Genomic DNA, 15,792 nt, shown 5'->3' with positions numbered 1-15,792 from the left:
TAGATACCTATGGGCTGTTTGTGGCAGAATTCTTAAATGTTGCCCTTAACTCTTCCATTCAAAATGTACTTATTCTGTTTCCTTCCTCCTTTACTCTTCATAATCACATTTTCTGTCCTTCCTCAAAGACACCATTTAAAAGCAAAATGCTCTCTTGAGAGACCTGGAGGTCTGTTCATTTGCCAGCGTTCCCAAATTAGCAGCTTTCATTAGAACTCATTGAGAAGTCCTCACAAAGCACTTCCTGCGTTTAGAGACACAAAGAGTGAGATCGATTAGCACTGAACCTGTGGGGGTTTCTGGATTGTGTGTTCTTCAGCATTTCAATCTAAAACACTGGACAGAGATGTGGCTTTGTGCTGAAGTGTGAGAGAGAGGAGAGCAGGAAAACCAGCTCTTATTCTCATTAACACAACTACACATGAACTCCTGAGTCAGTTTGTTAATTATTGTCCCACAAAGACACATCTTGTTTTGGATTTCAGCTTTTTTTTCTGATTTCAGCCTTATGTTCCTACATCATGTTCCTACAGTAAATGTATATGTTCCAACACTAAGACTAAGTGGTTGTCCACTATAATATTCAGTATCATAGACAGCAGGTGGAAAGAATGCAAAATGCACATAATAAAATGCATTTTATCGTTGTGCATAGTTAGTTCAATGAAAGAATTTGGTTTGTCCAAACCAAAACCTGTTTTAATGAGTTATTTGCTGCAACAATTTATAATACTATTTGTGATTATTAGATAAGATGCATGCAATATGTTTGTTTACTTTTGTGCCATAAACAGGTACATATACAGGTACATATTTCTATATACATAATGGAGGAAGTCAAATGTGTCATGGCTGGATACAAAATTTCTTCCTTGTAATGGTTGTGTTTCCATCAAAATATTATGTATGCTATGTATACTTTGATCATTTATCAGTATTATACACAGTTACACAGTTTACATATCTTTAGATATTGCAGATAAGAGCAGCTATCTCTGCTTCTGTCTCAGTTTTGATCATATAGGCTAATACTGCTATGGATCGCTCACCTTGGCAGATGCCGATACATCACATTCAAGATTTAATGGTGTGAAAACACCAGCCATATTTTATGGTTTTGCAAAGCGGGCAAATGAGACGTGAATAAGGACAGTTAAGCACTTGCTCGGCTCTAAAAATGGGCCATAATGGATCTGTGATCAGCTCTGTGCAACGTGAGAGCACTGACAACGAGGCACCTTCGCATAAATCCTGCAAGGGCAAACGGGTTTACATAGTTTATGATTCATAGTTTATGATCCACAGACTGTTGGTCCTTGTAATCTGAGTCCGCAGCCCAAACTTGATGATGGAAAGTTTTCTGTTCATGCAAATGTTATCATCAGCCAGTCAAGGAAAGTTATTTGTTGTTTTGTGTTTTACAAAAAATCTGGCAAGACTTCACACGTGAGATCAGAGAAAGTCAGGCTGTACTTCCCACTGGAAAAACATATTTTACTGACTACTCTTTTAAAAATACAGAAACCACATTTGAATGGTTAATTATTAATCATATTAGTGACTTTTCTGGCCAGTGGTTTAAATTAGATTTTAGAAAAATCATGTTAAAATCATTGTATTGCATTGCATTCTTTTTTGCACCACGCAATGAACACTACAGATTTTTCTATCTATTATTTCATTTGTCAGGCTTTACAGAAACATCCACTAAACTAATAGTCAACATACATTTCAGATTTAGTGTGTTTCCAAAATCTAGGTGTGTTTTTTAAAGGATTAAACATCTCCAGACCCTGACCGCTGTGTGAAATCAAGTTTCACAGGGTAATTTGCGAAACCCAACTAATTCCATTCAGCGGGGCCTATCTCTCCCTGTAAAACCTCCTTTTCTTACACTGCCTAATCCTTCAATGCAGAACAGTGATTACTGAACGGTCAAAGCTGGAAACAAGGCACTGACCTGCTTAGAAACCATCTTAAACCCACACACGCCAGGTTACCATACCAACTGGCCGGCCTGAAAGAGACAGATAGCTGGATTTGGCTGAGAGTGGCAGAGTCAAATCCTTCATCTGGCCCTCCCCTGATGCTCACAAGGCCATAGAAGACAAAACACAAACCTCCCCTGGTCCGTCTTGGTTAACACACAACCTGCCCACCCTCCCATGTGGAAATCCGAGTATCCAGCGCACCAGAAAGAAGCAAGAAGGTCGACCGTGTATCTCTTTCTTTGTGTGTTTGAGAAAGGGATGAGCGTCAACAACACAATCGGGCGGCAAGAGGCTTTCAGCGGTGCCACCCAGAGCCATTCTCCTCCAACTTTCAGCAGAATAGAGGGACGGGAGGAGGAAAAAGGGAAAATCCCTCCTTGATTATTATTCATGGTACCAATTGTCCATTCTGGATCTTCAGTTTCCCAACTCGTCATTCCATTCTAGCAGCGCTGACAAGTGCCAATCAAAGAGTCGGTATCCAGGACTCAGCGCTGTCCAAACGATTGAGGATTTGGCAAACAATGGCTTCCGAGCCTTCTGTGACAGTGGGAGAGAGACAATAGTGGCAAAGTGACTGTGTCAGTGTGTGGTCCTGTTTTAGGGCACAACGATCCTGCTTCGAACATGGCTAATCTCTCCTTCCCCATCTCTTTCATTCACGCCCTTAATCTGTTCGCCAGCGCCTGGTGTCTTCCAGAACAATCCGCCCGGGTCAGTCCGGCTTAGGCCCTTGTCTTTGTCCGGGATGATGGCACATTCATGTCCCTCTGTGACATCTTCAGTTTCAGCTGAATGCTAAAGACTATAATAAACACTTGCAGGGGTCACCCGAGTGACCAGGAGAAGCAACAGTAGCCATTCCGTCACAAAAAGGGATTAGGACACCTATGAATTCATTACGAGCCGGGAGCACAAAAGAGTGGTCAGGGAGCCGACACTGGTGGGAATCGGGTCTGTGTCATGTGTCATTTTGAACAGTGACCGAAACACCTTTATTAGTGGGTGCAAGTCATGATTTGGAAATCAATCGTTTCTTTGAGCCGATGAATAACTGATGGTGTCTTGCAAAATCAAGACTCTTCATATTATTTTTATAAAGAAAGAAAAATCTAAATAAATACATATAAGACACAAACTCACTCGCACATAAGCAGACAATTGATCACTTTATCCCTGTGAAGCCTGATGTATGATATTATAGTCAGATTTCTTTTGTAATGGAACAGTTTACTGAACCTTTAGACAAAATGTAAAGGTTTGCATATATGTTTTTTGTTGACAATACATCAGGCTTTTTTGTTTGGGCAGTTTGAGGCCCGAACTGAACAAAAAATAATAGTGTATATGTATAATATAGGATAATATGTAGGATAATATGTATGATATAATATTTATGATATAATATTTAAATGATTAGTGTTATAATAAAGCTCTGTACTTATTACTGTGGGGACAAACTTATACTGATGGTCTAATGTGAGGCCTATTGTATCATATTCAATACTCTCATTTTAACATGATTTAAAAAAAAAAAGAAGAAAAATATGGATAATGATAAATGTATATGTTAATCTTGAAATATTACTACCAATATAAAAGCTATTCTTACAATTTAAAAACCAGTAAAGATTTTACAGCAAAAACACACGTTCCACAACCTGAATAGGGATGTTTTTAGAATTATAATAAAAAGGTTGTGCTTGCTAAAATGTCTAAATTTTGAATTAGATGACAGAAGGTGTGTAGTAGATTACTATAGTTTTTTTTTCTGTTAATAATTCTTTGAACATGTCGTTCCAAACCTGTATAACTTTATTTGTATTCGAAGAACAGTCCATATAATGAAATTAACCGGGGGTCCAAAACAACCATCATTATATATATATATATATATATATATATATATATATATATATATATATATATATATAAAAATCTTCTAAATTTCTTCTTTTATGGTCCACAAAGAAAAGTCATATAGATTCGAAATGACCTGAGAGAGAGTTAATGATGACAGAATTTTCAATTTTGGTAAACTATCCCTTTAAAGTTAGTGGTTTTATTGTAAATGGTGTGCTTTCTTTTCTCATTTCTCCCACTTTCCTTTCTAAAAAAGAGACCTTTAAGAGGTTTTTTTTTTTTTAGACTTATTTTTGATTATCACAAGAGTCCCACTCAGTGATAATCCAAATGCTCTTCTCAGCAGGAGACTTTAATCTCATGTCCACTGTTTCAGTCACATTGAGGCTTCAATACCTACTGGCCCTGGATCGACCTCGCACTGACCCCACATTAACCCTCTTCCCAGGAGTGACCATGTCTTTGGACTTTGAGGAGGGTAGTTGCTCTCAGACACTCCCACCATCTCCTAGGTTACATGAGTAACATCTCTTTTGAGGTGAATTAATTTCATTTGCCCCTCTTAGTGAAATAACTTAACCCAAGGTCCCTTATTCATTTTGTTCTGGTTAGTTTCAAATGATTAACCGAAAGTCTTTTGTTGTCGGGACTATGACTTGGTGTGTAAAATGTGGAGTATAAATAAATAAATATATATCTGTGTGTCTCTATACATATAAATAAATATATATATATATATATATATATATATATATATATAAACAGTATTGTCAATACAATACCCCATTGGTATTATAGCAAAACCACTCACCTGTCAGCAAAGCACTGGGAGAGAGGGGTGACAAATAGAGCGGGGCAATGTCATCTGGGGATTCACAACCTTGTGATGAAACGAAGCAAAATATTTTTTAGATATAGTTATCTTTTATGGTTTTTCTTTTGTGAACAATAATTTACAGTGCAAAAGTCACAAGGACTACCCTTATGATGCTTAAAGTGTGTTTTGTGCTTGAGGCCTAGTCACCATCCACTTTCATTGTATAGAAAAGAGCAGCATTATTCCATGGAAGTAAAAGAGTTTGTAAAAGAGTTTTGCCCAAACTATCCTTTTAAGTGCCTCAGAAGATTAAATAAATTATCTAAATGTCCTTGAGACTTAGAATGGGTTGTTTTTGGGACACCTTTGTGCCCTGCAGATATGCCAGTCTGAGCCACTAATAGAGGTGTATGACTGATCAAGTAACATGGGACATTACTCCCTCAACACATTGATGGATGTTGGTGATTAACATTATTCTTCAAAGCTATGACAGATGCAATATAGCTCAGTCATAGCAGAATAGGCTTGAGCAGGATATTTCCAGTCTGGTTGAGGTTGCATTATGAGAACTAGGCTGAGAGTACATTAAAGATGCAGACTCTTAATTTTCTTTCTGGGCCCTTATTTCATTTATGTACATAAGATGGTCACACAGCAAAGACAAGCCTGGCACCAGGCAGCTGCCTCTGAGAGGGATTATGTGGCTTAACTGTACCGGAGACACAAGGATACCAAACACTGACCTGGCAATGATGAGAGCTTCATGGAGGTGCACCTTAACTCTGTACACTCTTAGCAACATGCAGGTATTCATCCCTCAGGTGGACATTATGATAGAGCTCTCAGGTGTTCGTACACTGCTCACATGCAGGACATTTTTATTGATGTAGGGGTATTCAATTGAAAGTTGTTAAATGTGATCAAATCAAGGATATGAATTTTGCACATTTATGATCAAAATGGTTTCTCTTTTTTGGTGTAGGTTTAAAGGAATATTCTTGGTTAAATTCGATTTAAGCACAGTAACAGTATTTGTGGCATAATGTTGTAAACTACAAAACTATCATTCAATATTGCCACTTGTTTTCTGTAAAAAAAAAAAAATTAATAATTTTGAATAAATAAATAAAAAATTGAGGTTACGGTGAAGCACCTAATGGAAGTAAAATGTTTATGAGGATTTAAAATCAAATGCAAAGCTTATTAATGTATTTAATAACTTGCTACTGTTCAAAATCTTGGTTTGAGTAAGAGTTTTTAAATATAAATTAATAGTTTTATATAGTAAGGATTTATTTAATTGATCAAAAATGAATAAATGTTGCTCTTTTTAACTTTCAAGGAAAAACATAAATATTTAAATAAATAACAAATTAGTTATTTCAAAGTGTAATAATGTTTCACAGCATTGGTTTTTACTGTATTTTTCATCAAGTAATTGCAGCCTGGGTGAGACTGTGTAAAATCGGTGTATTATTTGATCTGTAAATCTGTCTAAAACATTTTTTTTTTTTACAGTCGTTTTAGGGTTTATGATGTTATGTTGTAACGTTGTAAAATTGGACATAACTTTACACAAAAAAGGAGTAGTAAGTGATTTTTTTTTTTCACATGTGAATTATGTATTCATGCATGTTGTTCAGGTCTTGTGGCTTTACATTTGAAAGCGTGAGTTTTTGAATGTTTCTGGATTGGCCATAATCATTTTCATTGTGAGTGCCTCACTGTCCTTTTTTAAAGAGAAGGAAGGATGAGTCAAAATAATTTTTTTGTGGTAATGAATTTAATGCCACAAATTGAGATTAACCTGGAATATTCCTTTAAGCAAACCATACATACAGTAATTCACTTCACGGCTGTGTTCGCAAGCAGGCATCCACCTCCAAAAGCAATGACCGCATTTATTGTGCTTTGTCTGCTCACTCTGAGGTCCAAGTAAATTATTTTATATGAAAATGATATACTTTTCTTATTGATATTTACTGCCAATTTATAAGAAAGTAACGATTTTGTTCTTATTGACTCACTGGATGGAAACTGTGCTAATTCTCAACTTCGGTTTGAGCATTGTTATGGTTTCCATCTGTCAGGTGTATAATCAGATCCTTTATAACAGTTATGTGTTTGGTGGTGTGAGTGGTGGCACACCTCGGTCATCACAGGTGGTTTTTTCTTCTGGGTTCCTTGAGCTGCTCTCAGACACCCTCGGGCTGAGAGAACAACAGGATGATGTCCTTGATACACTCCCAACACTGATGAGCTAAAAGCACAACAATTCACACAGACACAGGTTAGCACAAACAGGACAGAAGTGCGTAACCACCAAATATGAATGTGTGTTTGCGGCCATGGCCCTGCTGTGCTACAAAGAAGCAGTGGCCTCCCTTGTGTTCACAGTAATCTGTCCTGGGGAAAATCTATTGTACTGAAACTTAATTGACGGCAGCTTACAACACATTCATGTTTAGGCCACCAAACCCCTCCCCTGGCTTTCCTCCTTCCTTCATAAAAGAAAGATTAATGCCTCCATCCTTTTGCACCTGCATCCAATGCTTTGAGTACTCGTACCCCTCGCTGTCACTGTTTACCCCCTAAACCTTGCCCTCTGGCCCCACTGTGGCACATCCATGCTTTAAAATTCAGCCCTCTTATCACCACGGCGAGTCAGAGAAGCCCAACTTTCTTTTCTATAAGCGACTGCACCTTTTTGTCATCCGTAGTGACTTATTAGCCCCACACCTGCCGCCCAGCAGCAAGCAGAAATCCCCCAGTCGCCTCCATACAGCAACGACAGCCATAAAGTGGCTCATAGATTCCTCTATGTGTGTGTTGAAATGGTTTTATGAGCGACATACTCACCCCGGGGCACTTTCTGCGTCCCTTGAAAGCTGCCAAAGAATCTTGGCTGCTGTTTCTGCCACTTAATGGTTTGCGGTTGTCGGGGACTGCAAATAGACACACACGGCTTGAAAACAAGAGGCAGACCAAATATATACAAGTGCAAAAGAAATGCAAGAAGAGGGACGACAGTGAGTGATTGATGCCTTGTATTTGACAGGACTGAAGGTCCATAATCCCTCTGCAAATACTGATAGAAATGGTGCCTCACAAACGAGCAAACAGCACCTGTCTACTCGCAGCATGCCAGGTGCAGACACACCTAGCGAGGAGCCTGGCCTCCACGCGCGGCCGTGCATGTTTGTGCCAGACTTTAGAAACACATTAACACTATTTCAAAACACATCCGATCAAGATTGCACCCAGATCTGATCCGCCGCATGTGGCTTTCCTTTGTAGTGCCTTTATCTGTGGATTGCGCCTGAACAATGCACAATAGCCGCATCGCAGGAATACGTCCTGATAGGGGGGCCATTGCGACCAGACGTGTGGATGAACGGAGGTTTTGGGTTAATGATAAACTTTTTTATCTTTATTAATATGACTTTTTCATAACTCCATAAAGCTTTTTTTTTTTTTTGGAGGAGCAACAAACCGCTGCAACTTTATGGCTTCAGTTAAGGACTTGTAGCCGCGCGCCCTGGAACAGATGAGAGGCATGCCGGCTTTGGTTCAAAGGTAACGGCAACGGGGTCACACACACATACACATACACAAATACTAAAAACACTACTCTCAAGGACGGCCAACAATCGGCACACCCGTAACGTTATTCCCCGACGCCCTCTCACAATTGCCAAATTTCCCCAACTCAAATCAACCGTTCCTCTTGGGATTTTTTTGCCCCCCTCCTAACTGTTATTTTTCAAAGTTATTTAAAGGCAATCAAGGTGCTGTTGCTCGTGAATGTAAACATTGCAATCTGATGAGAGGTGATGGGGAGAGATAGCAGGGCCAATGTGTCTGCTACGGTCTTTTTACGCGCAAATACGCGCACAGAAAGGCAAGCTTATACGTGCACACACCCACACACACAAACGGACGCAGACATTCACCGCTACACTGGACAGGTGCTTGGCAGCTTGCTATATGATATGTAATGTACCTGTGGACTGATAATATTGGGAAATGCCCGAGCTCCAGACTCTAAGGCCAGGTTCATATTCCTCCCCGTCCGGAGTTCGACACCATTCGAGACTTGGGATGGAACCTGGACTCTCGGATCCTCTTCGCTCCAATAGCAGGAGCTGCACACGGGACAAAGATCCCAGATCACCCGAATCACATCCCACAGTCAGTGCCGCAAGTCCAGGACTCAGATCTGTCAACATGCACATCAGTCAGAGCTAATTTGATGTGGAAGTTAAATGAAAACAAAGTTTTTTGGAATCAGTAAAAGATAAATTAAAGATTTTTTAAATATATATATATATATATATATATATATATATATATATATATATATATATATATATATATATATATATATATATATATAATCATTATCTTGAAAAAAAACATTTTAAAAAAAAAGACAATCTCTCCCTTTGAGCTTTAACACATGCCTGCTGTTTGAGGAAACTTACTGATGTAAATATTGTAAAATCATAATTTGTACCATATCTTTTTCGTGACAGTAATTGCTAATAACTGTAATATAATATAATATAATATAATATAATATAATATAATATAATATAATATAATATAATATAATATAATATACTCAGGGCTTCAAGAGTTAAACAAATGTCTTCCATATAAATTTTAAACAGACTGGTGTCATGTAAAGTGTTCTTATGTCTAAAATCAAAATACTAGAGATGCCTTTCTTGTTTTGTTTATTTTTTTTATTTTTTATTTTTTTTTAGGGAGTGCTAAGGATCACACTTTCATAATGTGTCATAAGGTTGCTGTTTTTGCGGTCACACCCTAGAATTGGGATCACTATCGCTATGGGCCACATATGCAAATCTCCAACCCACACTACTGAGGTGTGGCAATTAGGGGAATTCACCCTACTGTCTCACTCTAAACATGAATCTCAGCACTTCAAACCTTATTTTTACAAACATACAGACACAATTTTTACTGTTAACCAATGCCTTTCAGAGATATGGCTCTATAAACAGGCCCTTAAGGTTCTGTTGTTGTCTATAGGTTCTATGGATGTAGCATCCCTTATATGCTAGTCCACCAGTCAAGACGGGCAGCAAATTATAGCCTCATTGTTCAATGGATACTGTTTAATTGTCACCAATCAGGTGCTGCGAACTGTGTGATACTAACAGCTAAATAGACACGCAGAGAAGTATAGCTCTTAATGCAGGTGCGTGAGTTGTTGTCATTTATTTTAGAGCGATTGCAGTGTATTCTAAATATGAACTTGTTCTGTCAATCAGCATCATTTCTGTAAAGATCATGCACCACTTTATTATGAGTTAAAAAGAGTGGGCCCACACGCAACGTATTCTGATTTGTGAGCTGCATCATTTCTGCTTAGTAGTCTTTCTCTTCCACTTGATTTGTGTGTGTGTGTGTGTTTATAAATATACATATACTATATTTATTATATTTAAGGTTACAATGCAATACATAATATAATATTATTGATATTGATAATATGACAATATCTGTAGTCTATATTGATTAAATTGGATCTGGGAAATTCTGCCCATACCCAGCTAGGAAAAAAATGATAAAAGCACTTATATTCTTCTACTGAAGTGTTATTCTTGAACTGTGAATGCATTGACTAAAACAGCAAAATAATAACAACAATAGCATCAAACAAAAAAGAGATTACCTTAGATAAAGTTTGATCAATATGTCCATAAGGTACCAGGCAAACATTATGACCTACTACTATTTTTTATGCTTTTGAGAAAAATGTATTATGCTTATCAAGCCTTCATTTATTTGATCAAAAATACATAAAAAAATATATAATGATAATATTCAGCAAGGATGTGTTAAATAGATAAAAAGTGATAGAAAAGACATATTGTTATAAAAGAGATATATATGATGAGCATAAGATACTTTATTCAAAAACATAAAAAAAAGTTATGTGTCCAAACATTTGTATTGTGTAAGTAAAAATATGCAACATTTAAAATTAAATGTTGTATAAAAAACAAGCTTAGGGATCAAATTTTTCTTTATATTGGGGATGGGGGCCTCCAACATGAATTTTGCCTTGGGCCTCCTAATGTCTAGAACCGGCCTGGTTTGAATATCAGTTTTTGTCTTTTTTTCCCTACAACTACTAGAAACAAATAGGACAATTTGACAATAGGACAACTTGTATACAGGGGTAGCACTTTATTTTACAGTCCTGTTCCCCATGTACATACTATGTACTTATTATAGTAATTACAATAACTATGTAATAACTAGGTACTAACCCTGAACCTACCCCTAAACCTAACCCTACCCCATGTAGTTACCTTGTGTTACCAGAACTTTCTTAGACAAATACACCGTGAGTATACTATAAGTGCATGTTAGTACACGTACTGTAAAATAAAGTGCAACCTATACAGGACAAGAGTATAGAGCTATGTATAAAATGCATGGATTACATTTCTCATATATTAAACCCTGTTAAAAAAGACCAGTTTAAACCAGCTAGTTTATGTTAGTTTAGTGATGGTCTAGTCTGGTCGACCATTAGTACACCAATATGCTGGTTTTAGGAGACACATGTGAGATTAATAGGAGTATTAAACAAAATTATCCATGAGAGAGATCTCATTTGAGATTTCTTTTTACATAATGACACGCATTACAGTGCAGCTGAACATGTTAGCCACCCCGAGGGAGCTATAAAGGTGAGAGGGTCAGGTCAGGAGGTCAGGTCAGACAGGCACCCGGAAAACGCTTAACACCTTGTCAAGATTCAGGAGGAAATCCTAAGGGGAAAAATTCACTTAGGTAATGTTTCTGTCCCCCTCTCTTTCCTTTACTTTACACAAACACACAGCAATAATCCTCGGGACAGGGTGAAGACAGGGACTGTGTCTAATTGAAGGATTAGGATTTTCACAACAACAAACAGATTTGAAATAATGTCTGCGGGGAGACAATGCCGTTAGTACACTGGTAAACAAAGTTTACACAGCGGCAAGTGATTTTAATCTCTTGGTCCGTACAATATTTGAGTTTTTTCCATGCCTGACTGCATAACTTATTTGGACATTTCTGCTGAAACAGAGAGTAAATAATTATGGCATGTTGAACAAGTTTTCAAATAAACAGGGTAATCGCTGTTCACAAGGTAAGTATAGACAATAAACTGAAAACTTGGAAAGATTTAAACATGGAATGTTGAAAAAGCAAAAGTGTTAATACCTGTTATATTATATATAAAATATTATATTAAAGTTTGGGGCCAGTAAGATTTTTTTTTTTTTTTCAGAAAAAAACAAATCTGCATTTTTAATTCCGCAAGGGTGGGTTAAAGTGACTAAAGGACAATATAACGTCAAAAGTGAATTAAACACGAAGTTTGTTCTATTGAACATTCCATTGCTCATTGAAACATATTTCCTATATAATACCTTCTTTTTTTTTTTTTTTTTTTACAATAATAAGAAATGTTTCCTGAGTGCCAAATCAGCATATTAGAATGATTTCTGAAGGATCACATCACATGAAACTTAAGACTGGAGTATATTCATTTATGCAATCACAGGAATAAATTAGAAAAAAAAAATGCATTGTTGACTTAACACAAAGTAAATCTTCCCGGTGATAATTAATCGCTTAAATTTGTTTAGTTTAGTGACAATATAAAAAGCCACTGTTTGAATTGTGTCCATGGCTTCGGCAGTATTACCTGTGGTAGGTGAGGATCGGTCAGTTTGACTCCCGGCTGGGTGGTCTGGAGACACACAGGAACTTGAGCGAGGGGCCAGATCATCCAGCTCAGCAAAGATATCAGACTGTGACCTGTCGGACAAGGAGTCAGGGGTCCCTCCCAGTAAGCTCTCATCTGAAACGGTCCAAGAACATGAAAAGTAATTACAAACGCAATATACTGTGTAAACATCCCTCATGTGCTCATTTGAGGGATTTGCATTTTAGCTCAATAGACGTTTTAACCTATTTCCTCAGCTGTCAACCAGAATACTGTTTGAATATTGCTCCAGGCCGATTAATTTTTGTAATACCTCCATGAGTCAAACCACCACCATCATTACACCCTCCCCTGCAGGGCTCTCTCAGTTCCAGAGAATGGCTTTTGGCCAGAAGCTTCTGATATACAAGTGTAGATTAACAGATATATATAACAGATACGCTAACAGTCAGGTACCTCGTAATTCATTTGTGTGCACAGTTATAGGTTATTTCTTATTCAATTCTCGTTGTAAACCCTAACAGGCAAAAATAATATGCACACAGACAAAAAAACATACACACACACACACACACACACACACACACACACACACACACACACACACACACACACACACACACACACACACACACACACACACACACACACACACACATATATACATATATATTCAAATAAGGCTTCCTTGTCTGTCTGCACTAAGACACGCACACAGCTATTGTATGGGAGCATCCTTTGGCTTACCACTCACACACACAATAGAGAGACTTGACTGGACACTTCAGAACATATTGGTGCTGTCAAGCTCATCGTCATCTTCAGCCAAGTGCTTCTTGAGACAGTCTATGTGTCTGAGTGAGTGTGTGTGTGGGGTTTGTGTACACCAGCCTGTAGGTTGGATGAAGGCGGGCTCAGAAATGTATTGGTAAAATTACACTAAAAGGTGACAAATTAACTGATATTTCAAATGTGTGTTCAAATGTGTGTATATATACATATAAAAATCTATTAATTACATAAAATATTGAATAATGTTCCATATCTACTCAAGGGTTTAGTGGCTTAGTTGCTGTCAGATATCAGCATTGCTGTGTAAAGAGTGTTGCTGTGTGTGTATAGCTAATATATATGGAAGCCCACTTTAAAAAACATAAAAGGTATTTGTAAGAAAGTTTAAAATAACTTTATATTTTGTTAAAATAAAAATAAAATGTCACACAAAAGATCAAACATTTGGAGTCAATTAAGGTTTTTTTAAGTTTCTGAAAGAAGCCCCCTTACCAAGGCATTATAAAAAAAATATATAGTAAAACAGTAATATTGTGAAATAGTATTGCACTTTGTTGTCTATTTTAATATATTTCTAAATAAATTTGTCACATGATCCTTCAGAAATCATTCAAATATGCTGATATGGTGCTTAAGAAACATTCTCAAAGAGGAAAACCGTTTAATACTTTAATACAGTTTAATACTGTAATACATTTTTTTTTCAGGATTTTTTGATGAATGAAAAGGACATGATTTATTTGTATTATAATAAATGTATAATAATAAATTATAAAATATAAAATTCCTTGATGAATCCTTGCTGAATAAAAGTATTAATAAAAAAAATAACTTACTGACCCCAAATATTTGAATATATACAGTATATGACTATATACAGTGTGTAAATATATAGTTATACTTCATATGACCCCAAGCCTTTGTGTGACACTTTTCATTAACCAATCAGTAACTAGAAGTCATTTCTTTTGAGTGAAATTTGACCCTTATTCCAGTTATTCTGTAGGTGCTCAAAATTTGAAAGTAGAAAATTATTTCAAACATTATCCAGCAGAAAATGAAAATTTTTATTAGCTTGATCCCAAATATCAAGTTGTGTGTGCATGTTTTAGTCAGAAAGTTTGCTATATGTGTCTCTTTTTCCTTTTCCTTTCTCTACTCTCCTTTTTTCTCTCGTTGGCCACACAATATGGAGATTTTGAGGGCCAAGCAGTGTGTGTGAGTGTGTGTGTGTGTGTGGTATGGGTGTCTCAGTGAGGCCTGGGGGTCCCGCTTATTGTCAAGGACAGTTACACTCTTGAGATGGGGCTGAAAGAGGTCATTGTGGGGTCGGCCACTGACTGCTGGACCATAGCATGGGGGGTGACAGAAAGCTGGTCAGTTTTACAAAACAGACCCCCAGACTGGCCTATAGTGCTGTATACACACAACTGCACAAAGACAGACTTGAAGAAAGTTAGGAAAAGGTCACTGACGTCCCCCCAAGAGTCGTTTTTTTGTCCCTCATTGCAATAAAGTAAATTACTAAACCGCGGCTCTACTTTCGAATCAGTGATATATTATCTGTCTGGACCCATAAGTGTGCAAACAAGATGCTGATAGCTGCTTTATCACTCAAAAAAAAAAAAAAAAGCTAGAAAAGACGATGAAATCTCTCTGTATTTTCTGAATTGTTTGCTCTCTCTTTCATGAACTCTCAGTTAGAGTCAGATTTCAGTGCCCCAGCTCTTCATCCTTACAGGGGATGGTAAATTAGCGCACGGAGAGCATCTAAGAGATACGCATTGTAGCTGAGGCTCGCTCACTGTTTGCCCGTCAATGAGGCGGCGGTCAGCTCGGATTTATGACCACAGCTCCACACGTCTGCCTTTCAGGAGGAGGAGAGAATAGAGAGAGAAAAGAGGAAGAAAGAAGGGAACGCAGGAGGCTGAGGCTCAGAGGGGAGAACACGACGCAGCCGGCATCACCACCACCCCCCCGTCCCCCACAACGCCCCCCATTGTAAAGGCTTTGGCTGCTTTGAACTGGGGAATCAAACGGTACCAGTCTGATTCTTCATCAAAAGAACCCCCTCGCTTTCCCTCCGCTTTCAGTGAAGAGCAGAAGAGAAAAGCTCCGTGCCATATTTATGACTTAGTCGCTGTGTCGAGAAAGCCGAAGCTCATGGTCGTGGTGTAGGACTTTGATTTTCTTTTGTTCTCTTTCATGTCTGAGGTACAGTGAACGTTCAGTTCTGTTTGGCCCAACTTGACCCCAGCGTGTGTGGATGACTATGCGAGACTCAATCTAATAAAGCGTACAGTGTGTGTAGGTGTGTGTGTGTGTATGAGATCAGATTTTGCCATTCTTTCCGGGATGGAATTACTAAAAATGTCCCCAGAAGAATCGAAATCATTGAGCCAAGTTCATGAATAGACTAAATACTGTCTTAGTTAATAAATATATATATATATATATATATGAGAAATAATGCAAATGCAAAATTAACTTTTTTTCACTTTTGTCACGTTTTACAGTAAAATAGCATGAAAATTTTAAATCAGAAATCTGCTTGCAAAGAAAAATAT

The 15,792-nt window shown here is 37.5% G+C and overlaps 1 protein-coding gene across 1 annotated transcript in view; it reads right to left on the bottom strand.

The window, feature by feature from the left end:
- The window catches only part of LOC127956961 (uncharacterized), a 46,499-nt gene that overhangs the window by 15,116 nt on the left and 15,591 nt on the right, over window positions 1-15,792 (bottom strand). Inside the window, exons 6-10 of the mRNA XM_052555295.1 lie at window positions 12,413-12,568; window positions 8,678-8,893; window positions 7,534-7,619; window positions 6,823-6,934; window positions 4,666-4,734 (exon numbers count right to left, since the gene is read on the bottom strand). Of these exons, the coding sequence (XP_052411255.1) occupies window positions 4,666-4,734; window positions 6,823-6,934; window positions 7,534-7,619; window positions 8,678-8,893; window positions 12,413-12,568 (639 nt within the window). The remainder of the gene's footprint in view (window positions 1-4,665; window positions 4,735-6,822; window positions 6,935-7,533; window positions 7,620-8,677; window positions 8,894-12,412; window positions 12,569-15,792) is intronic.

This window comes from Carassius gibelio, chromosome B4 (assembly GCF_023724105.1).
Source record: "Carassius gibelio isolate Cgi1373 ecotype wild population from Czech Republic chromosome B4, carGib1.2-hapl.c, whole genome shotgun sequence".
NCBI lineage: Eukaryota > Metazoa > Chordata > Actinopteri > Cypriniformes > Cyprinidae > Carassius > Carassius gibelio.
Note: the sequence above shows the minus strand (reverse complement) of the source record. Positions and strands in the feature narration are given on the sequence as shown.